A 22,853-nucleotide genomic window follows, 5' to 3' on the forward strand; every position below is an offset into this window, starting at 1 on the left:
TTAACTGTGGCTTATCTGAAAAATATATTTCCTTCAAATGATCCATTTTGAATTTGCCACAATTCCACTGACTCTCCTTGTTCTTTGTCCTAGGAAAGAGCGAATAGAAGTTTGCGATCTACCTGCTTTGTATCATTATTTTATACACTTTTCTCCTGTCTCCTTTTATTCTTTTCTTCTCTAAAGCCTACAGTCTCAAACTTTTTCAATCTCTCTTCATATGAGAATTTTTTCATGTCCCTAATCATTTTAATTACTTTTCTCTGAACCCTCTCTAATTCTGATGTCCCCCTGGAGTGACCAGAACTGAACAGTATTTCAACTGAGGGCGCACCATCAATGTATATATTGGCACCATCTTTTCTGTATTAATCTGTATCCCATTTCTTATGCATCCTAATTTTATTTGCTCTTGATGAGCACATTGGCACTGCACTAGAGGAAACTGACAGAGGTGGACCACATGTTGGTTAATTTTGCTTGAAGCATGTCTAATCAAAACAGCATTATGATCACTTGCATGCCATTGGAAACATGTACATTTGCAGACATGTGATGTGTTCCATGCATTCTTGGGGGACAGTGAGAAGGTGGGAAGGGCAAGTGGTTATTAGCATACCACATTTTTCTGGAGTCGACCAAGTCTCAGAGTTCTAGGCTGGCAAATGGTTGGCCTCCTTTATCCAGTTCAGCACTTCTTTTTACAGAGTGGAGTGGATGCTCTAGTTATATTCATATAACCAGTTTAACCTGCCCTCCTTCCTCCAGGCTCTCTGATATGACATCCCAGAGTGCATTGTTCCACATGCTGCTGAAGCTGCTTTGTTTGCATGCCCTCAGCCCAGTCTATTACCTGTGTAGGCACTACAGGGTAGTTGCCCAGATTTTCCCAGAATGCACTGATAAACATGGTTAGACAGCATAGTAAGTGCAGATGTACAAACAAGGCTCTTTGGGCAAAAAAACTGCCCTGTTATATGTATCCAGTTAAACTGCTCTGGCCTCTAAGTGTTTACAAAATCATGGATAAAAGCTGTAGGGCTGAGATGGCCTAAAAGATCATTGGCTGCTTTGTTTGGGAGCAACAAAGTACTATTCCCTTACCCACCCTTGTTAATGTTTAGCCATGTGTAGGGACCCATCTTTCATCTGTAGGTATGGACATATTAGACTCTTTTGTGAGCTCTTTATGATTGAAAGCACTGACAATGCTTTCCCTGGTATACAAGGGGTTAACATAAACACCCCTGATCTGGAATGTATGGAGGGGCCTGGTGCCAACTGGCACCAGGCCTTAGTCAGCAGGGAATGTTCAAGCACTCATAGGCTGGGTTATCAGACTTCTGGAACTGCCTTTGTACAGCACCCTATTTCTCTGGCACTCCTTAGCTGCCCTTTAATCCAACAGTCATTGTTTGTCAGCTTCATGTCCTAGTGCTTTATTTTAGTCATCTCATCTGCATGTTTAATTTCTAATCTGCTTTCCTTCTCATCTACTACCCATTTCCACGGTTACTTCGAACTCTGCTATATTATACTGAGATAATATAAATAATATCAAATAAACTACAGGAACTGTTTGTACATATTCCAAGTGAATTGAACAAAGGAACAAGGGAGGGTGTGTGTGCGCGCCTGCATACACTAGTGTCCTCTAGTGGGTGGCTCAGGAAAGATCTGCTCTAGTGCAAATCAGAATCTCTTCACCAACTGAGCTCAGGAAGCTGCTCCTTCAGGCATGCAAATGACAAACAAGTGTATATTGCACTGTGCTGGATGGGATAGGTTATTCACCCTTGACCCCTGATTTGCTCTTGGAAGGTTTATGTTTAAAATCAAATTATAGCCTATACGTTAGGGAAAGTTAAAATGTGTAAAGATGTTGATGATAAAAATAATTAAAGCTGTAATGCAATTAGGGAAAACAAATGTAAAAATATGTGTTATAAGCTCTGCAAAAGTAGGAGGCCTAGTTAGCCTGAAGTGCTTGACCTACGGTTATAAGATTTAGTAATATGCATCTTGTGTAAACAAATAAACCACAAAAGAGGAGTTTAATCTTGAAACAACAGATATTTAGGGGATTTTTGGTACATGTAACCATCAGGTTAATCACGTTAATGTGTTGGAAATATTGGGAAATGTATTGACACAAATAGCTTATGTCAGCAATCAGAACCCCAATTATGGTTTCCCCGAAAGCCACACATGGACGGGAGCTGATAGGCAATCTAAATATGGTTACATCAGTGGGCACATCATCATGACAGGATGTGGAAGTTTCGATTGACACACCTCACTTCTGATGTTCTCCACTTACTTTTCCTTCCATCCTCTGATACTTCTGATTGTCCCCATATGGTTGTGAGAATGCATAATGCAGGGGATTGTTCTGCTATACTTATTTTGCTTTTCTATTATTGCTATTATATCTGTATGTATTTAAATACTAAATAAAGTCCTCATGTCTCTGTGTGTGACTCACCAATCTCATCTCCTATAATAAATTTGTGTAGCCACTTGAGCAAAATAACCTGTTATTAGTGACTTGTGCAATTTGCATGCTAAATTAATCAAAGGCTACAAGGTCAGGCTTTCCCATGAATATATTAGTTCCCTCTGTTGGTTGAGTTTGGAAGGCAGACAGCTCCTGTCACTCAGCAAGTAGAGAACGCTGGTTTGCAGCTGAAGATAAATCTCTTGATGTTATGTATATCAATATTATATACAAGAATGCGTCATTGTTTTCACTTCTCCAACAAGAAAAAGATAGAAAAGATAGAAAAAAAGATCAGGCACCCAATGAAAGTTTCCCATCCCACATAAGTAAGATCTCTTCTTCTCTCAATGGGAATTATGCACACACAGGCCTGAGAGAAAAAGCTCTTACCAGAAAAAGCTGGTAAACACAACAGTAGTTAAGGTGCTCTACTGACCTTGACTGAGTTGAGGTAAATCAGGACATCATCAAATTGTCTCAGCAGAAAGAAGCAGGAGGCCATGCACTGTCTCCCTGGGATTGTATCTAAGGCAAGAGAGGAAAAGGCAGATATTTAAAATTGGGTGGTGGTGGTGGAAAATTAACTTGGATATCTTCCTCCCAAATTGCCAATGAAGTCCTAGAAAATAGTATAACCTGCCTCTTTCAGACAAGGGGCTACACTACAGATGGAGAAGAGCTATTAGTTCATCTGGTCATCCTTCCCTATCCTGCTCCACAGATAATGCAAGATTGTTTCCTAAAATAACTTTTCTAAACCTAAAAAATTCACATATATTAAGTCCTTTATATTGGACTCCATACCAGGCCTTGCCATGTCCCACTGGAAAACTGTTAATCTCCCTTTGCAATGGTCTAACAATACAATACTCTTATATGGCACTTTTCATCAGTAGATCTCAAAGCACTTTACAAAGGAAGGTCAGTATCATTATTCCCATTTTACAGATGGGGAATAATTAGGCAAAGAGAGGTGAGGTGATTTGCTCAAGGTCACTAAGACAGTCAGTGGCAGAGCCACAAATAGAACCCATATCTCTTGAGTCCCAGTCCAGTACTCTATCCACCATGCAACACTACTTAGTATATGGGTATACAGCTTCCATTTCTTGTCCTGCAGGGTCAAGCAATAACAGGATTGGAAACTGTGGCATTTTTGTGACAGATGTGAGACCCTGGAAGTGTGGAAACCTCAAAATCTCAAGTATTGAGATGAGCCAAAGGTTATGGACCGAGGGGATATTCATTGACTATTGTATCAATAAGCGTTATGTGTATCTCTGTGTTCCTGGCTCACTGGATGGGATTCCTGTGTAATCTGGAATCACTTAGAGGAGGGATGTTAATAATTAATGCAAGTTCTCAATGCTGGTTATGCAGATATTCACACCGCTGAAGCTACACCCCCCAGGAGAAGTAGCATTGACTTAATTTATCTGATTCAGGAGGTCTGAAAGACAAAGGTCCCAAACTGTACAGAGTCAGTCTGATTTTACTCAGGACAGACCCATTCTGCAACAAAGAACTGACAAATTTGTATATGGACCTACCAGGATTTCATGCGGATGATGGAAATAGCTGGTAAGTTTAGCACGTATGTAGGCTGTTTATTGTTTTATGATGTGTTTTCTCTGTAATGCTTTTGTCATAAATAATTGTACTATGTTTTGTGAAAGCTGACTGGTCCCTGATTAACTGTTATTGTCCCTGAGAAACAGCAGAACTGCAGGTGCTGAAATAAAGTCAGACTGGCTGGGATAATAATCATAGTGAATTGTAAGGGGACTGCAGCTCTAAAATTCGGATCTGGAGAGAGAGGAACACCGGTTCCTGCTCTGAAAAAAGGTACAGCTAGAGCAGAGGTGGACAAACTATGGCCCGCGGGCCACATCCGGCCAGCAGGACCCTCTTGCCCGGCCCCTGAGCTCCTGCCCTGGTAGGCTAGTCCCTGGCACCTCCCCTGCTGTTCCCCCTCCCCTGCAGCCTCAGCGTGCCGCACCATCGGAGCAACGCTCTGGGCGGCCGAGCCGCGCAGTTGCAGAGCCCCAGCCTGACCCGGTTCACCACCAGCCACCGATGTTCCAGGCAGCACAGTAAGGGGACGGGGGGTTGCATAGAGGGCAGCAGAGCTGGGGGACTGTGGTCAGAGGTGTGGATAGAGGTCGGGGCAGTCAGAGGGCGGGGAACAGGGGGGTTGGATGGGGCAGGGGTCCCAGGGGGACAGTCAGGAATTGGGGGGGGTGGATGGGGCGGCAGGGGGCAGTCAGGAGTGGGGGTCCAGGGGTGGTCAGGGGAGAGGGAGCAGGGGGTGGTGGATGGGGCAGGAGTTCCGGGGGGCCCTCAGGGGACGGGGTTTGGATGGGGTAGGAGTGCCAGGAGCCATCAGGGGGCGAGAAGCGGGGGGGGGTCGGATATGAGGCAGGGGCCTGGCCATGCCTGGCTGTTTGTGGAGACACAGCCTCCCCTAACCAGCCATCCATACAATTTTGGAAACCTGATGTGGCCCTCAGGCCAAAAAATTTGTCCGCCCCTGAGCTAGAGGCTTGAGACCTAAGGGTATGCCCTTGAGGAAGTCATGAAGGGGGCAGATGTATAGTTAACCCCAATATTATGACAGTTTTCAAACACAGAAAATCCATCCCTATCTGAAGGTTTTATCTGGGCCTTAGGCAGGAGTTATGGAACGGAAAATTCCCCATTTGAGAGAAAAAAGTTTTGTTTTTGCTTTTTTAATGAAGCAGCAGTTTGAAGTTGTTTGGGGGCCCTGAAAAATTAGAATAAATCCCCCTGGGATATGGATTAGTGGACAGAGGATTAGGAGGCAATCAAAAGTGTTATCACATGACTCTGCAATTTAATACCTTAATATCACCTCTAGGTGTGATGTCTTTGTATAAAACACACACACACTTTGGTTGAATGTAAAAACAAAACGAAACAACAACTTGAGTGTTTACATAGAGTCCATTTATGGGGAATGTAAGAAACCAACTGAAAATAGGTATGGCTTTGCTCCCTTCTCTATCCACAGCCAGACTCCAATCTTATTATCCTGCCTTGTAGGATTGCTCTAGTGTGGTTTTGCTACACCAGTGGTGCCCAAACTTTTCCTGTCGCACCCCCTCTCACCAGTAATGGAATCTGTCCCTGCTACCCACTCCCTCCCCCCAATTACTGCACAGCCATGGCTTCCATAGCATAGGAACTTGGGCTGAAGGCAGAGCTGGGGACAGAACTGGGGTTGGGGGAGGAGCTAGGGCTAGAGACGGGGCTAGCCTGGGGGCAGAGAGGGAAAGAGGGCAGAACTGGGCAGGAAGTGGAGTTACAGCTGGGGCCAGAACTGGGATGGGAGCAGAGGAGGGACCGGAACCAGAGCTGGAGTGGCAGGTAGAGTGGAGCTGTGGTTGGGGCTGGAGCTAAGCTGGGGACAGAGCAGGGAGCAGAGTGCAGCTGCCACTGGAGGCTGAGCTGGTCTGGGGGCGGAGTGGAGCTGTGGGACTGAGCTCAGAGCTAGGTGGTGCTCCCTCCCCACCCCTTGTGGGGGCTGGCCAGCCCCTCCCCCTGCATGTTCCTCTGGGTCTCCCTGGGAAAGATTACACCCCACAGTTTGGGGACCACTGCTCTATACTCTGGCTTCCCAGGTCACTTCACTATGCATTATAGTCTAGTACCTACTTGAGAACTGAAATTGGCTTATGTGTTTAATTTTCCCCTTGCTTACGTGTATGCCCATCACAATGTGCATCTTCATGTGTCAGGGCAATAAGTTATATATACCTCAGTGTTCTTTCATGCCTCCTCAAGGCAATGGAGGGCTCAAAGAGACCCCAAAAGAGACCCCCACACACACCTACCAAGATATTTAAGTTCATAAATCCATAGCAATTTATATTATACAAGATCCAAACAAAATATAAATAAATATTTAAGGAGAGTAAAAGTTAAGAATATATTTTCTTTATAAATCAATCAAGGTAATGGGAAATTAATTTATAAAAATCAGAATGTTCAAAGGTCAAGAAATTCTTCAGATTTATTTTTTCCCCCCACATTCCCACTCATCTTCTACTTTCTAGTTGGAGATCACCTTATCCCAGCACATTCCCCTCCACATAGTTATTTTTAAAAAATTGCATTTTATTAAAGTAATATCCATACATCTCATACAACTCAGGCTAATACTACACATTTCCAAGACACAGTCAACTGGGGCATTAATCTTAGAGTTCTAGTTTTTCCTCTTCATAATACCTGTATTCCCATATTTGTAAAATACAGCCTCCCAATGAACTTTCAGAATATAGCCACAGACACCCCTTTTTCCCTTCCTGCAAACTATCCCCTAGAAAATTCTATACACTGGTTTATGAACTCCAAACACACAACACAAAATGGCTGGAGACCTGGACTATTTTCCCATTAATGGCTAGAAACCATAACATCCTGTATGTTATTTCCATATGTATGTGCCAGAGATACCATCATGTCCCCATCCATCATTATGTGATGGGCTGAATACTCCACTAGACTTAGTTCACTTTCCCCATAAAGATTACAGACCTGACTAACTCATATTATTTCAGGCAATTAATACTTCACCCATCACTATAGGATCTGAGCGCCTTACAAATTCTAAAGAAGAATCTGTTTCTCTCCCTCACACAGTTTTTGTTATTGTGGAAAAGCTAAGTGGAAGAAGTAAGTTTTGCATTCTGCACTGATGATGGCAAGGTTTACGGTCATTCTGATCTCCTGCAGCAAGTTCCACAGTCATGGCCAGCTGCCAAGAAAGTTTTGTCATTCCTGTTCATTATCCTCATTGTTCTTTGGTAGCAGTTGAAGTAGGAAAAAGAGTCCAAAACTGAACTGAGATTTTCATCATTATTAAGAGGCACAAATTCCATAACAAGTAGGAAGACTTCAGGTTATGGTCTGATCACATCTAAGAAAAGTAATTGGTCCTGATCAGTACTTGGGGAAACACCCAGAGAAAAACCTACAGGAAGCAGTGTCTATAATTCAGTATAACATACTCTTTTCTGGAGTCAGTAATAAACTAAAGCCCCAGCACTGTTTTGAGGATATTGTGCTGCTAGATAAACGCTATCTTGGGAAAAGACAAGCTGGGTCCCTGACTACCTGTGGTCATACAAAAATTCAATGGCACACTTTGAAAGTCTGTTTGCTCCAGTGTTCTGCCCAAATTCCCCGTTAGAGGATAATTTTATGTAGGCAAAATGCAATTATCTATGATTTCACTTTAACAGAATATTATTCTTCACTCCTTGTTCTTAGGTATAAATAGCATTATTGTGCTTTGTTAAATATCTGACCAGTATTGTGCTGGTACAGTACCAGTGCTGGATGAAATATTTTCTGAATAACTATTGTTCATAGAATGCTTTGGGATGATGACTATATAAAATACGATATTAAAAAGATAATAAAAAGAACACAAAACAGTCATGGATTGGTGCCACTATCACCAACCCTGGTTTACCATGGATACTTCTTGTTATGGCAGGAGGTGAATGGGTGACTTTGCCTTAGCTCTGTTCCATTCTGAACAATGAAATGGAAGTAAAATAGGAAAGTTGGGATTTTATAGACCTAATCCATCTCATGTGAGTCACACAGAAAGAGGAAAAAAAGCTCATTTTGAAAAGCTCTATACTTTGTGTAACTTAAAGTGACTCAAAAGGAAGGTAATATGAAGTCCAGAAAAGAGTTTTCCCTCCCAGTGATCTGATGTTTTTCCTTCACCAAATGCCAGATTTGGTCTTAAAACTACTGAAGATGAAGAGGGGGTGCTTACTTCCCATTATTTTGGCATAGTGTGCAATCCTTGTGTTCTAGGCGGTAGAGCTACCAGCTATAGGTGTGCCAGCAGCAGCCACCTGAGTAAGCTACAGGGTCCATTCATATTGAGAATTAAGTTTGTCTAATGAGAACTGGATACTTACGAAGAGTTATGCTCAGCCACAGAAATGATACACCATTTATTAAGTGAAAGTGTTAAAAATGTGACAATTCACTGCGTTTCCCACCTTCAGTTCTTCTTTTACTCTCCTCAAGGAATCTGATCCTTATTTCATTTTCCACCATGAGGCTAAAGAAAGGTGAGCTATTGAGAAAGATCACTCAGAGTACTGGCATTAACTGCCAGGAGTCTAGGGAACAATTAAAAAAAACAAACAAAAAAGCAACCTCTAGTGCCCTCATCTGCAATGTCAATTCCCGTTTATAAGCCACTGGTGACCAATAGTTTAAGATATCTTTTTTCCTAGCTGAAATGCAGTGTACAGCTGTTGATTTTGGGCAGGTTTTATTGTGGAAGAAAGGTAGATAATGGTTGCTACAGAATGGATGCTTCTTCGTTTTTTGTGAAACCACACAATAATTAAAAGTCTAGACTTACATAGCTCCTGAATGGAAGGACTCATACACTAGCTCTGCTCATTGTATGTTTTTTAATTTTCTAAGTCAGTAACCTAACCAGAAACAACAGAGATCTAACCACTGACCCCTGTAAGACTTTGCTGAATGTGTGACATCGTTCTCATAAACTACCCTGTTCTCAACAGTTTTTTAAACATTTACCGTCTCCGTGTCTGGTCCTGGGATCTCTGTAGAGAGTGAGAGATGTAGAAAGACCAGAATCAGAGCAGAGAAAGTGCTCTGCTTTTTCTGTTTGTCCATTGATCTTTGAAAATTCCCAGTAAGTTAACAGGCTTGTGAAGGTGCTATCAATCACTTCTCTGGCCCCCTTCCAAAAACAAAAAAAAACCCAAAAAACACAAACCCCAAAACACTAAAGCAGGATTTTCCTCACTTTAAGAAACACAAACCATCTTTCCTTTCTAGTTTTGTGAAACAGTTAGATATGTTGATGCAGGGCACTGTATGAGACTTTAAACAGACAGACAATCTGGTGGTACTAGCTCTTTACTCCTGGGAGACCACCAAGAACTGGCAATAGAAGGAAGTGCTAGATTTTGACTTCTAGGCCAACTATGTTAGCAAGGGCTCTCATACAAAGGCAGCAAAACTATAATCCCCATCCAAATCTAGGGAAGCAAATGCAAAGTCCAAGGTCAGCAGAATGACCTTAAGCAGGCAATAGAATGGCTGGTGTATTATAAAATATATAAGTACAGTACATTTTGGAACACTTCACTGAGTGTTCTTATTATTCCTCTTTATTAAATGCCATTAGCATGTGCTGCCCTGAACAAAAAACATATAAAATATTGTCTCTGCCTCAAGGAGCTTACAGTCTAATTTAGACAAAAATATCCTACATGAAGATAATACAGTAAAAGCTGTTTTATCTGGCATGTTGGGGGAATGGGGGTTGCTGGTAAGTGAAAAATGCTAGTTAACTAAGAGGGAGGGAGTTTGGGCGCGGGAGGGGGCGCAGGATGGGGTGCGCGGTGCCAGATCCAGGGGGCGCTCACCTCGGGCGGCTCCCCGCAAGCAGCGACCTGTCCCAGCTGCTCCTAGGAGGAGGCTCAGCAAGCGGCTCCGCCCTGCCCCGAGAGCTAGCTCCGCAGCTCCCATGGGCTGGGATCCATGGCCAGTGGGAGCTGCGCGGGCAGCGCCTATGGGCGGAGGCATCACACAGAGCCGCCTGCCGTGCCTCTGCACTGGAGCCGTTGGGACAGGTCGCCACTTGCAGGTAGCTGCCTGAGGTGAGCGTCCCCCGGATCTGGCACCCCGCACCTCCCTCCGTGCCCCAACCTGCTGCCCTGAGCCCTCTCCCACACCGAAACTCCCTCCCAGATCCCGCGCTCCACACTCCCTCCGGCGCCCCAACCCCCTGCCAGCCCCGGGGCAACCAGACTATAAACTGGAATTTCAATAAAGATCAGAAATGCCAGTTTATAGAGCTTTCCGGTTGGGGAAATGCCGGACAATACAGCTTTTACTGTATTGTGTATTTGGTAAATCACTGGGCCCATCTCCAGCCCAAATGCTGCTATTAATGTGACTGTTTATGATAGAAGTACCATTTTACATTGATAGAGATGCTGTTTTATTACAAACCTATTTCTCTAACTGGAACCATATAGGTGTCTATAACGTTCAAAATTGTGTGCACATGTGTGTCAGAGCATATCCTCAGTTTCGTATGACAGCAGATGCACTGTGTGGAAACATTATGCTGTTACCAGCATAACTACAGCAACACGCCTGGCACTAGACATGCTGAGAGTCAGCAATTGCATAAGCACTATTATAAGACAGTATATACCAGCAGTTCCCAACCAGGGGTCCAAGGCCCCCTGGGGGGCCATAAGCAGATTTCAGGGGGTCCGCCAAGCATTAGACTTACTGGGGCCCAGGGCAGAAAGCCAAAGCCCCACCGGCCCAGCCCTGGCAACCGGGCCTCAAGGTGAAGCCTGAGCAGCTTAGCTTCGTGGGGGCCCCTGTGTCTTGGGGTCCTGTGCAGTTGCCCTGCTCGCTATCCCCTAAAAAGCCTGGCTTTTCCATGCAGAAAAACAGTTGTGGCACATGTGGGCCGTGGAGTTTTTATAACGTGTTTAGGTGGGCTGCAGAAAGAAAAAGGTTGAGAACCCCTGGTATATACTGTAGTATCAGTAGAAGAACATATACATAATGGAGAAAGAAAAATTAAAACGTACCACATTCACTGGCTGATCCTCCCACCAGCTGGAAGAACTGTTGAGCAATTTTCAGATGATCCCTCTTGGAGAGAAACAAATGACATGAGATCCAGAGCATGGAGTGGTGCCATGGGACCGAATGAACGCATGCTCCAAGGGGGGTGAGTAGGGTGAAGTAAAGCAAAGTGAATACACATATTGTGGGGTGAGGGGAAAGATGGGGACAGAGGTACAATAAACAAGGAAGGAAGGAATCTTATTGCATGGACCTATATACACAGAATCATTGCAAAAAGAAGCAAGGCTTTTGTAAGCAGGATAGAGAGGCTCAGTTCAGTTTGTATGAGTCTCAGGGCTAGTAACAGAAACTCACAATTCACTCACTCTGGACTGTGAATTATGAAGAGAGAATAAATGAAGGAACTCAGAAAGCATGGGATCTGAGTGTGAAACTACCACCTCTTTCCCATTAGCTGCATTCCAGATACCACATTTCTTTCTCCCCTAGTACTGATGTAAATGCTGGAGCAGCAGAGGGGTTTTACTCACTGAGCTCATTTCCTGTCCAAGGGCTGCATTCACCACTCCCTTGAGTATGTACTCCTGCAACAAACAAGAGGATCAGAGAAGACAAGTTAAAGAATTCAGAAGACATAAAAAAAAACCTGCAGGCAACTTAGAAATGATTTTGTTCCTGCCATGCCAACTCTATTCAAACTTCATTTTATTAGTAGTCTGCACTCCAGCAGAGTGTAATAAATAATAACCAAAAAAAAAAAAAAAATCAATCCTGCATATGAGCCAGTTGTTTATGTGAATTGAGCTAGGGTTCTGAATCAAGGTCCTGTGTAGAGACAGCAACATTATAAAAACACCATCAAAATTGCCAGGAATTGTCCTGCTGTTGTGAGTCACAGCAGAGGGGCCCGAGTAGACTGAACTCCCCTTTCAGGCCTCTGGTCACTCCAGGGAGGAGGATATGTGTGTCTGCCTCAGGGTATGGAAGTTTGCATTGACTCTGCCAGTATTACATCTATCCTGTGAGTAAAGAGAACTTGAGTCTCCAGGGTTGTCAAACAGACTGATATCTTTCAACCAGCATGAAAAAGTAAATCCGGTGCCGGTAAAAAGGTATTAGATTGACAGTGCTGGAGAACGAAGTCCTCTGCCCATAAGTCAGGTACAGCAAGGGCAGAAGCATTGCAAGTTTTCCCACATATGTATATTTAGTTCCTCCACCCTGCCCTGGAGAGAGGCACCTCTGAAGCCTCTGCAGTTCTTGAACCCCTCTGTTGAGATGGCAAAGAGGGGGACAATTAATGCCAATTGTGATTATGGTTTTTGGTGCAACTTGTTCATTAGCACAACAATGGAATGTTACCAGTAGTAAATAAGAGGAGCTGGACTGAGAAACTCACTGCATTTTACACAGGTCACTGAACGATTCAGTCAGATAAGTTCATGCAGGATAGGCCAGGGGTTCTCAACCTTTTTCTTTCTGAGCACCAGCCAACATGCTGTAAAAACCTGCATGTCCCACCTCCGCAACAACTGATTTTCTGCATATCCAGTAGACTAAAAGCCAGGGCTGGCATTAAGGGTACCAAGCAGGGCAACTGCCTGTGGCCCCACACCACAGAGGGCCTCGCAAAGCTAAGGCTTTGGCTTCACCGCCATGCAGCTTGGGCTTCAGCTTTCTGATCTGAGTCCCAGTGAGTCTAACATGGGTCCTGCTCTCTGGTTTATTTTGGCAGACCATCTGAAACCTGCTTGTGGCCCCCCAGGAGGCCCCGGACCTCTGGTTGAGAACTGCTGGGATTGGTTGTTAGCCAAGATGGCCAGGGACACAACCCCATGCTCTGAGTGTTTTAAACCTCTTACTGCAAGAAGCTGGGACTGGACAACAGGGGATGGATCACTCAGTTGCCCGGTTCTGTTCATTCCCTCTGAAGCATCTGGTACCAGCCACTCTTGGAAGACAGGTTTCAGAGTAGCGGCTGTGTTAGTCTGTATTCGCAAAAAGAAAAGGCGTACTTGTGGCACCTTAGAGACTAACAAATTTATTTGAGCACAAGCTTTCGTGAGCTACAGCTCACTTCATCGGATGCATTTAGTGGAAAATACAGAACACCACACTGCATTTTCCACTGAATGCATCCGATGAAGTGAGCTGTAGCTCACAAAAGCTTATGCTCAAATAAATTTGTTAGTCTCTAAGGTGCCACAAGTACTCCTTTTCTTCTTGGAAGTCAGTACACTGGGCTAGATGAACCATTGGTATGATCCAATCTGACGCTTCTTATGCATATTAACATACTGTCTATTATCAGTCTTGTGGCAAGTACCAACATGTATGTGAGGAAAAGTATTTCTAAATCAGACACACACATAGAAGTCCTTCATGTGGAGATGGATCTATCATTGTTAACCCAAGGAGCTCCAGTTACATTTTCAAAAAAGCCCACCAGAGAAATGTTTCCTCTTTTTCCTGAAATATGAATTTCCTGACAAACACTGAGGAGCAGGACTTGATAACATTCAATCTAGAATCAGTGACAGATTTACAAATGTAGAAGGTCTCTGCAAGGCTAAATAAAGGAATTTATACCATTGCTATAGAAAGATTTCCATTTTGCCAGTGGGAACCAGCATTTGATTTGAGCTCTGGAAGATCCTAAAATGTCAGATGTTAAATATTACATTATTTTTGAAAAAGCTCTTTTAGGTAATATTAAATCTTTCTAACATTTATTCAATATAATTTCTCCCTTTTAAAAAGCCGGCACAGTGGGACTCGTGATAACTATGGGAGCCTGGCTTTGCAGGTAGAGAGAGATCATAAAACAGTACCAATAAACATTGTAAAACTTTTTTTCTGTTATATGGCATATGCACAATTCACAATGGCTGTTGTGTGGTATAAAATATTTATTGGTACACATCTAGGATGATCTGCATAATTTGCCTGTAGTTTTACCATTCTCCATATTCATGTAACATTTACAGCACACGGCAATTACCAATAGGTAGATACAGAACATGAACACAAACAGCTAACACATGAAGGAGTGGAGTGGACAAAAGGTTTTATCAGCATGAGTTTGGGATGACTTGCATAATTCGAGTGGCAAAGCCATCAGTAGCTGCTCCAATGCGGCCAAAACTAGGACTCGTAATTCACTGCTGGTGCCACTCCACCATCAGCAACAGTGGAAGTTCTAGGGTACACAGATCTCAGGCGTTTTGGTCACTGTATCATATAATGTTCCAGAGTACGCCTTCCTCAGTGTCTCTTTCAGACATTTTTTCTTGTTCAGATCCACTGTATTTATACAGTGCATGTGTGTATATATATATATATGTGGGCTTTGAGAAAGAAAATGCAGGGAGGAGCAAGAGAATGAAGCTGGCCCAGCAGCTGCAAAAAGCAGTTCAAATACATAGTGTTGAACTGGGATGAGGAGATAAAATAAGGCCTAGCTGGGACCACCTCTTCCCCCTAGCACCTCCCAGACCCAGACCTATACAGAGTACAACCCCATCCCCTCACAAGGATTCATAAAGTCTTCCCTCTCCTTCCCAGCCATGTGACCTTTGAGAAAAAAACTGCAGGGAAGAGTCAGCATGAGACAGAAGTCAGCCAGGAGCTGCAGAGAGCAGTTCAAGCAGGAGCCAAGGACACAGCAGTTTTCACTCTGAACATTCCTTGCCCTGTGCTGATTGGCTGTTCCTCCAACACCTCCAACGGTCACTCTTCCCATCTAGCTAATATGCTTAAAATAACCCAACTGAAAGGATTTAAATAACAAAATCGCAAAACTAACATTACATTTACCACTGCTGCATTGTTCACTCTGTTTGTGCATTCTATCCTTTTCCCCTACCCTGTGTCTGTTTTGTCTATTTAGACTGTAAGCTCTTCAGGTTAGGGATTGTCTCTTATTCTACATTTGTACAGTGCATTTACATTTGCACAGTGGGGCCCTGTTTTCCACTGGCCCCTACACACTACCATAATAAACATGATAAATAAAATAATACATGTATGTATATATGTATATATTTCACACATACAAAGCTTCAGCACTGGTGAAAGGCAGTGGAAGGATGAATGCAGGGTGTTAAAGGGGATGAATCCTCAGGGTACTGGCTTGAACATGGCAGATTCTACCCCAACTTACAAACTCTCTCTTTAAATAACCATGCCATAAATCTCAAATTACCTGTGGAGTTGTAGGTTCCAGGTCCTTAATCAGGTTATAAGCCTCCTGCACATCATCTGAAATATCAGAAGTTACATGCATGACAAACCACAGTGAACCGTATTCAGACAGACCACTCATCCTCTACAAGATTCCTTTACCCAGCCATAGATAGATAAAGCATTTGAAGGGGAGGAGTAAGGGGACTATAAATCTGTGTAAATTTATACCTTGCTAGTGGTGGCTTTCTTGAACCTGTATAACAGACATGGTTTGAGAAATAGCTTCTTTATTACTACATTTTCCCTAGTACAGAGATCACTTGGCCCCTTGTTCATAGTCCAGTGGATGACTTCTCAATAGCACAAGGTCATCCCTTGTATCCCTCATACTTCTGTCTCCCCTGACACGTTTATTTCTCCCTCAGGGCAAGACTGGGTTAGATGCTTCTGAATACAGACTTTACAGTTTCACTATTACTACCTCAACATTTGGCAAATTAGCGTATCTGATCCTAATTCTCCCATGTAAAAAGCACTGTTAGTGCAGAAGTTAATTAAAGAATTTAACTCACACAAAAAAGTTCTAAAAAAAGTACATTCTAAAAGAAAGGATCCAGTCTTAGAATATCTTAACTCCATCCCCTTCACTTGTATATATTAGCCCAGGGTTCTTCTCTGTCACAAAATTACCCAGCAAAGTTAATTCACACTAATAACCAGGAAATCCATCGCAAATTACCAGGTGTTGATAATTATTAAGATAATAAATTTGTTTTCTTTTTTTAAACTAAGGTACTATAGAACAACATATTTTGTTCATGTATTTTGACAAGTACAGTTTAACTTAAATTATACTTCATTGTATAATATTTATACATCATTTTACATCTTCAAAACACTATAAAATAAATCAAACCTCACATGCTCATGAGGTACTTAGGTACATATGAGGCCAATAATTTTTTTAAATACTTTGCTCTTAAATACCAAGTATTATTGGTTCACTAGTACATGCATTTTAGTACAATTTGTAAAAGTAATGAAGTCTTAATATGCAAACTTACTGCAGATCTCTGGTATTAAATCTTTGATGAGAAATCAGGTGAAATTGCCATTTTTGTGAGAATTAAAGGGCTTGTAGATTAGCAAAATGATATTAATGAGGTTCTTCTGTACAGTATGTACCATAAGTGAGCTATATCCATTTATGGCAATAAGAAAAGAGAGCACATCTATGTACTAAAATTTGTCACAGCTCAAGTAATGAAGCTGAGTACCAATTGGATGTGCAGATATAGAGACAGTCTAGGATGCAAATGAGTAGCAAGCAGAAAACTCATTTGAGACAAGGCCTCTGACAAAGGGATTCAATTTCAATAACCTTATTGGCATGGCATAAATATGTTGCTAAAAATCGGCACATCAAGCTTCAGAATTAATATAGTTAAGCTACAGAAGGCCCATAGAGCTTTCTCTTTTCATACTTTTATAGCCACTCAAATGCCTTGATGCACTTATTGGTATGTAAAGTTTAGGGTGTGGTTTATTTCTGCTTCTTAGGTAAGAAGTCCAAAGTTTTTCGGATTATTTTGAGTTTTGTGGGGATATCACAGTTTTATTTCTTTCATCTAAAAAGAACCAACTTGACCAAGGCTATGGCACTTGTAGCGCTTCAGTGAAGACACTTACTACAGCAACAGGATGGGTTCTCCATCCCTGTAGTTAATTCACCTCCCCAAGAGGTTGTACTAGGTTGATGGAAGAATTCTTCAGTCAACTAGCACTGCCTACACTAGAGTTAGGTTGGCTTAACTACATTGCTATGGGGGGGGGGGGTTGATTTTTTACACCCTTGAGAGACAGCTATGCGGATATAACTTTTCATTGTAGACCAGCCCGAACTCTAGACAGCAAGATGACAGAGTAGCAAAGGTTACAAGCTGAAGCAGTCAACGTTACTGCAACCTCCTTTGAAATACAATAAAACAGAATGCGTGGGACTAAACCATAAAGACAAAGGAGATAACATCATCTGCTTTTAAGAACACTGCTCTGAATAACTAGTCATGCAGAGGTGATGAAATATCATGAATAAGGAAATCAATGAGTGGAAAAGTGATCAACATATCCCATTACACAGGTTCTTGCAGTTAACACCAAATCATCAGTCAATCCACTTCTGAATGGAGAAATACAGTGGTGATGAGCATGAGGGCTGAGGGAGGCATTGTAACCAATAAAAAATACAAAAGGAACCCAAAGCAAAGACAGAAATGACTTGGAAACACAAGAAAGTCTTGCTGCCCGGGAAATCTACCTACATTTTTCAACAGTTGGCAAATGTGTGTGGAATGGATTGTCTTGTTTGCAGACTGCAGCCTTGTTTCTGGTCCCTTTTTTTCACAGCTTCTCTGTGCCACATTTACAGAAATAATTTTCATTGCCTGGGTGGCAATCCTGTGTACATTTTTAGCATTTTAGCAAGCTTAAGGGGAAGTGTTTCACTACTGTAAAAAAAAGTCTCTGATCTTCTGCTGAAGTGGATTTGTTCAACCCTTTGCAAATGGTCTTCCTTCAGAAGTCATGAAAGCATGTAAGACGTTAGCTTATTTACCATAGGACCACAGATGAAACAGTGCAAAGAATGCTGTGGCCCATTTGAAGAAGGTAGTTGTGAGATGATGAACAGATGTCACAGAAAAGAAAAAGTTTCTAATCCCTGCATCTAAGAGAGATCCAGAGGGAGATTTCATTACCTTGCCGGAGATAGTAAATCACCAGGTTCAATCTGGCTTCAGGAATAACATCAACCAGGGGTGGCAGAACCTGCAGAGCCCCTTCCCCTCCTCGGAATACAACCTGCAGAAAAGAAAGCACCCATCTTGTTAATCCTATGGAGTGTTCCAGTCTGTGGTCTCACAATCATCCTTGAAATTTCCACAGTAATGACATGTTATAGTCAACGGATTCAGCATCAACTGGACCCCTAGTTTATTAATAATTATAAACATCTCACATTTTATAGTGTCTTTATCCTGAGAAATCTCTAAGCACTTTACAAAAATACTTAACCCATCAGTAAATGGTAACTATTCTTGGAGCAGAACACATCAGCTATACAACAGTTCAAAGCAACAACACATACAGTGTCGAACAAGTTAGGTAGACTATGAACTGAATTGAAACTGCAAGGGGAATATAGATGGAAAATTACAATTTGCTTTAATTATAATTATACCAAAATATTAGGGCTAATAATCCTAGACATGTGAAAAGTGTCACGTGATCTTTAAATAACCAAAAATAGTCAAGTCTTCAGTTTCACATAATAATTCCCTCCTCCAACAACATCATATGGGACATTGGTTCAGGTGTGACTTGGGAAGGAAGCTTACCACCTGCTGAATCATTGGTAAAAGAATCAAAACATAATTCCACCACTGACATCAGAAAACAGCTTTAACTCTTGAATGCATAATATGTTAGAAAAAAATTATGGACAAGCTTGTTGAGACTTGGTTTGTGGTTCAGTCAATGTGCCATTTGGATAGGGTTGCCAATTTTAGTTGGACATATTCCTGGAGGTTTCATCACATGAAATAATATTTAATTAAAGACTAATTTTTAATTCCTGGAGACTCCAGGACAATACTGGAGGGATCTACAACCTATCCTGAAGGATGATCCCTCACTCTCACAGATCTTGGGAGACAGGCCAGTCCTCGCTTACAGACAGTCTCCCAACCTGAAGCAAATACTCACCAGCAACCACACACCACATAACAAAAACACTAACCCAGGAACCTATCCTTGCAACAAAGCCCGTTGCCAACTCTGTCCACATCCACATATCTATTCAAGGGACACCATTATAGGACCTAATCACATCAACCATACTATCAGAGGCTCATTCACCTGCACATCTACCAATGTGATATATGCCATCATGTGCCAGCAATGCCCCTCTGCCATGTACATTGGCCAAACAGGACAGTCTCTGCACAAAAGACTAAATGGACACAAATCAGACGTCAAGAATTATAACATTCAAAAACCAGTTGGAGAACACTTCAACCTCCCTGAACATTCAATTACAGACCTAAAAGTCGCAATTATTCAACAAAAAATCCTTCAAAAACAGACTCCAACAAGAAACTGCAGAACTGGTATTAATTTGCAAACTGGACAGCATTAAATTAGGTTTGAATAAAGACTGGGAGTGAATGAGTCATTACACTAACTAAAAACTATTTCCCCATGCTAATTTTCCCCCTATTGTTACTCACACCTTCTTATCAACTGTTTGAAATGGGCCATCCTGATTATCACTACAAAAGTTTTTTTTTTCTCCTGCTGATAATAGCCCACCTTAATTGATGAGTCTCGTTACAGTTGGTATGGCAACCCCCATTTTTTCATGTTCTCTATATATATATCTTCCTACTGTATTTTCCACTGCATGCATCTGATGAATTGGGCTTTAGCCCATGAAAGCTTATGCTCAAATAAATTTGTTAGTCTCTAAGGTGCCACAAAAGTACTCCTCATTCTTTTTACTGGAGGGTTGGTAATCCTACATTTGGATAAATTTGTAAATCACAATGCAGCTACTAAACAAAAAGAAGAGGGCCCTGAGTCTAGCAAGGGGCTTGCTTTGGCGGCTCCTACGATGGGAGTGGACAAAAGGACAGGCCCTGAGAGATTTCCAGCTCCAACCAGACTTTCAGGGTAATCTTGAGTTTTATGGAATTTGGCCCATGATTTGGAGCCATAATCTGGTGGGATTTGGATTTGACATGAGATTTGGAGCCATGATAAGAGTCATATGCTCAGAGCCACACTTCCTGTTTGCTGGTTTCCAGCAGTCAAAATAGGAACAGAGCACACAGAACACATGAATCATAAACAGCAGTCTGGCAATGACCAGTATCTGCTTGATGACACAAGGCATGTGGCTGGGCGTCTGCAGGGCTGGAACCAAGAGCCAGTGAGGCAGCAGGATAGGCTAACAGACCCATTTAGCCACTTAGTACAGGGTGATGTGTGTTGCCTATCCCAGACCAGGAGGCAACCAAGAACATCAGGAAGGAGAGAGAAAAGAGCAAGAGGCCAGGAAGGGAACTACGTCCTAAGTGGCCAAAAACAGGGCACCTCATGGAGATGATGCAGTCCTTTTCAGATCAGATTGGAGCCCTGGAAAATAATAGTCATTTACAGAGTGAGTTCACAAACAGTTGGGGCCCACTAGAAGAGCAGGGGATATGCCCCAGTGGTATGGCACCCTCAGTGGGTGACCATATTGTCTCAGACAGGCAGTTCTGGTGGGAGCAATGGGTAGGGCTCCAGGTGGTTTAATGGTTAGGCCTGCAGGGGACCACATGGGGGACATGAATGGGAGGTTATAGAACACACCATAGTGTGGGATAGTGGGGCCCCAAATGCCCAGGCCCACCCCCAGCTACTGGCCCTCCAGCTGCCAGCTCCTCAGACAGTAGCCTTACAGATTCCGGCATCACAGCCACTGGTCACACAGCTCATGGCACTACAGCCTCAGGCCCCCACTCCCTACCCCACAGCCTTTACAGCAGCTGTCCAACAGGTTTATTAATGTGTATTTGAATGTGGCTTGTAGGCAGCTGCTTCTCATCGGCTGAGGACTCATTTTCTCCAGTTAACACGTGAGAAAATATGGTGGGTGGCGTATATGGACATATATTCCCTGCTGTTCAGGGAACCTATATTAGGTGGAGAGAAGAGAAAGAGAGATAGGATAAAGCAGAAAGAAAAGGAGTACTTGTGGCACCTTAGAGACTAACCAATTTATTTGAGCATGAGCTTTCGTGAGCTACAGCTCACTTCATCGGATGCATACTGTGGAAACTGCAGAAGACATTATATACACAGAGACCATGAAAAAATACCTCCTCCCACCCCATGAGCTATTGCCAGCAGGAGAGTGAGTTTGTGTGGGGCGGGGGGGGGGGTGAGAAAACCTGGATTTGTGCTGGAAATGGCCCACCTTGATTATCATACACATTGTGAGGAGAGTGGTCACTTTGGATAAGCTATTACCAGCAGGAGAGTGAGTTTGTGTGTGTGGTTTTTGGAGGGAGGTGGGGGGGTGTGAGAAAACCTGGATTTGTGCTGGAAATGGCCCACCTTAATTATCATACACATTTTAAAGGGAGTGGTCACTTTGGATGGGCTATTACCAGCAGGAGAGTGAGTTTGTGTGGGGCGGGGGGGGGGGTGAGAAAACCTGGATTTGTGCTGGAAATGGCCCACCTTAATTATCATACACATTTTAAAGGGAGTGGTCACTTTGGATGGGCTATTACCAGCAGGAGAGTGAGTTTGTGGGGGGGGGGGGGGCGGAGGGTGAGAAAACCTGGATTTGTGCTGGAAATGGCCCAACTTGATGATCACTTTAGATAAGCTATTACCAGAAGGAGAGTAGGGTGGGAGGAGGTATTGTTTCATGGTCTCTGTGTATATAATGTCTTCTGCAGTTTCCACAGTATGCATCCGATGAAGTGAGCTGTAGCTCACGAAAGCTCATGCTCAAATAAATTGGTTAGTCTCTAAGGTGCCACAAGTACTTCTCTTTTTGCGAATACAGACTAACACGGCTGTTACTCTGAAACCTGTCAGGATAAAGCAGGGGTCGGCAACCTATGGCATGCGTGCCAAAGATGGCATGCAAGCTGATTTTTAATGGCATGCTGCTGCCTGCCAGGTCCCAGCCACTGGCCCCGCTCAGCCCGCTGTCAAACCCAGGCAGGCAGTGGGCTGAGCGGGGTCGGCGGCCGGGACCCCGGCAAGCAACAGAGTGCCATTAAAAATCCTGCCCGCCCCGGCCCGCTCTTCTCCACCCCCCAACCCCTTCGTGGAGGCAGGGTGAAGAAGCTTGGTCCTGCCGGCTTCTGCTGCAGGGCAAGCAAGCTCCCTCCTCCACTGCCTCTTCCCCCAGCATGCTGGGTTCCTGCCCCTCCTCCTCTCCCTCCCTGCCACTGATCAGCTGATGGCCCTTGCACGGGAGGGGGAGAAGCAGAGCAGCAGTGCACTTGCTGCTCCAGGGAGGAGGCGGAAAAGAGGTGGGGACGGGCCTTGGGGAAGGGGGGTGGAATCAGGGCATATCCCCACCAGCCTCCTGCCGTGAGCCGCTCTGGGGAAAGGGCTGGGAGCACCCCCAACCCTCTGCACCTCCCTCACATGCACCCCAGCCTTCTGCCCTGACCCCTGCATCCCCTCATGACCCCAGCCCTGACTCCTGCACCTCCCTCACATGCCCCCAGCCCCCTGCCCTGACTCCTGCACCCCCACACATACCCAGCCCCCCCACACCCTATGCCCTGACTCTTGCACCCCCCACATTCCCATCCCCACCCTGAGCACCAAACGGGAGCTCCTGCACGCCCCCCCACCCCCATTCCTAGCTGCACCCTCGTACCAAATGGGAGCTGCCCAGGTAAGCACTCCACACCTAAACCTCCTGCCCCAACCCTAAGCCCCCTCCCTCATT

The 22,853-nt window shown here is 43.7% G+C and overlaps 1 protein-coding gene across 1 annotated transcript in view; it reads right to left on the minus strand.

The window, feature by feature from the left end:
* Positions 1–22,853, minus strand: part of IFT56 (intraflagellar transport 56) — an 87,583-nt gene that overhangs the window by 25,236 nt on the left and 39,494 nt on the right. Inside the window, exons 9-13 of the mRNA XM_077831176.1 lie at positions 18,088–18,190; positions 15,351–15,406; positions 11,677–11,730; positions 11,146–11,209; positions 2,937–3,025 (exon numbers count right to left, since the gene is read on the minus strand). Coding sequence (XP_077687302.1) covers positions 2,937–3,025; positions 11,146–11,209; positions 11,677–11,730; positions 15,351–15,406; positions 18,088–18,190 — 366 coding nt within the window. The remainder of the gene's footprint in view (positions 1–2,936; positions 3,026–11,145; positions 11,210–11,676; positions 11,731–15,350; positions 15,407–18,087; positions 18,191–22,853) is intronic.

This window comes from Eretmochelys imbricata, chromosome 1 (genome assembly GCF_965152235.1).
Source record: "Eretmochelys imbricata isolate rEreImb1 chromosome 1, rEreImb1.hap1, whole genome shotgun sequence".
In the NCBI taxonomy this organism is placed as follows: Eukaryota; Metazoa; Chordata; order Testudines; family Cheloniidae; genus Eretmochelys; species Eretmochelys imbricata.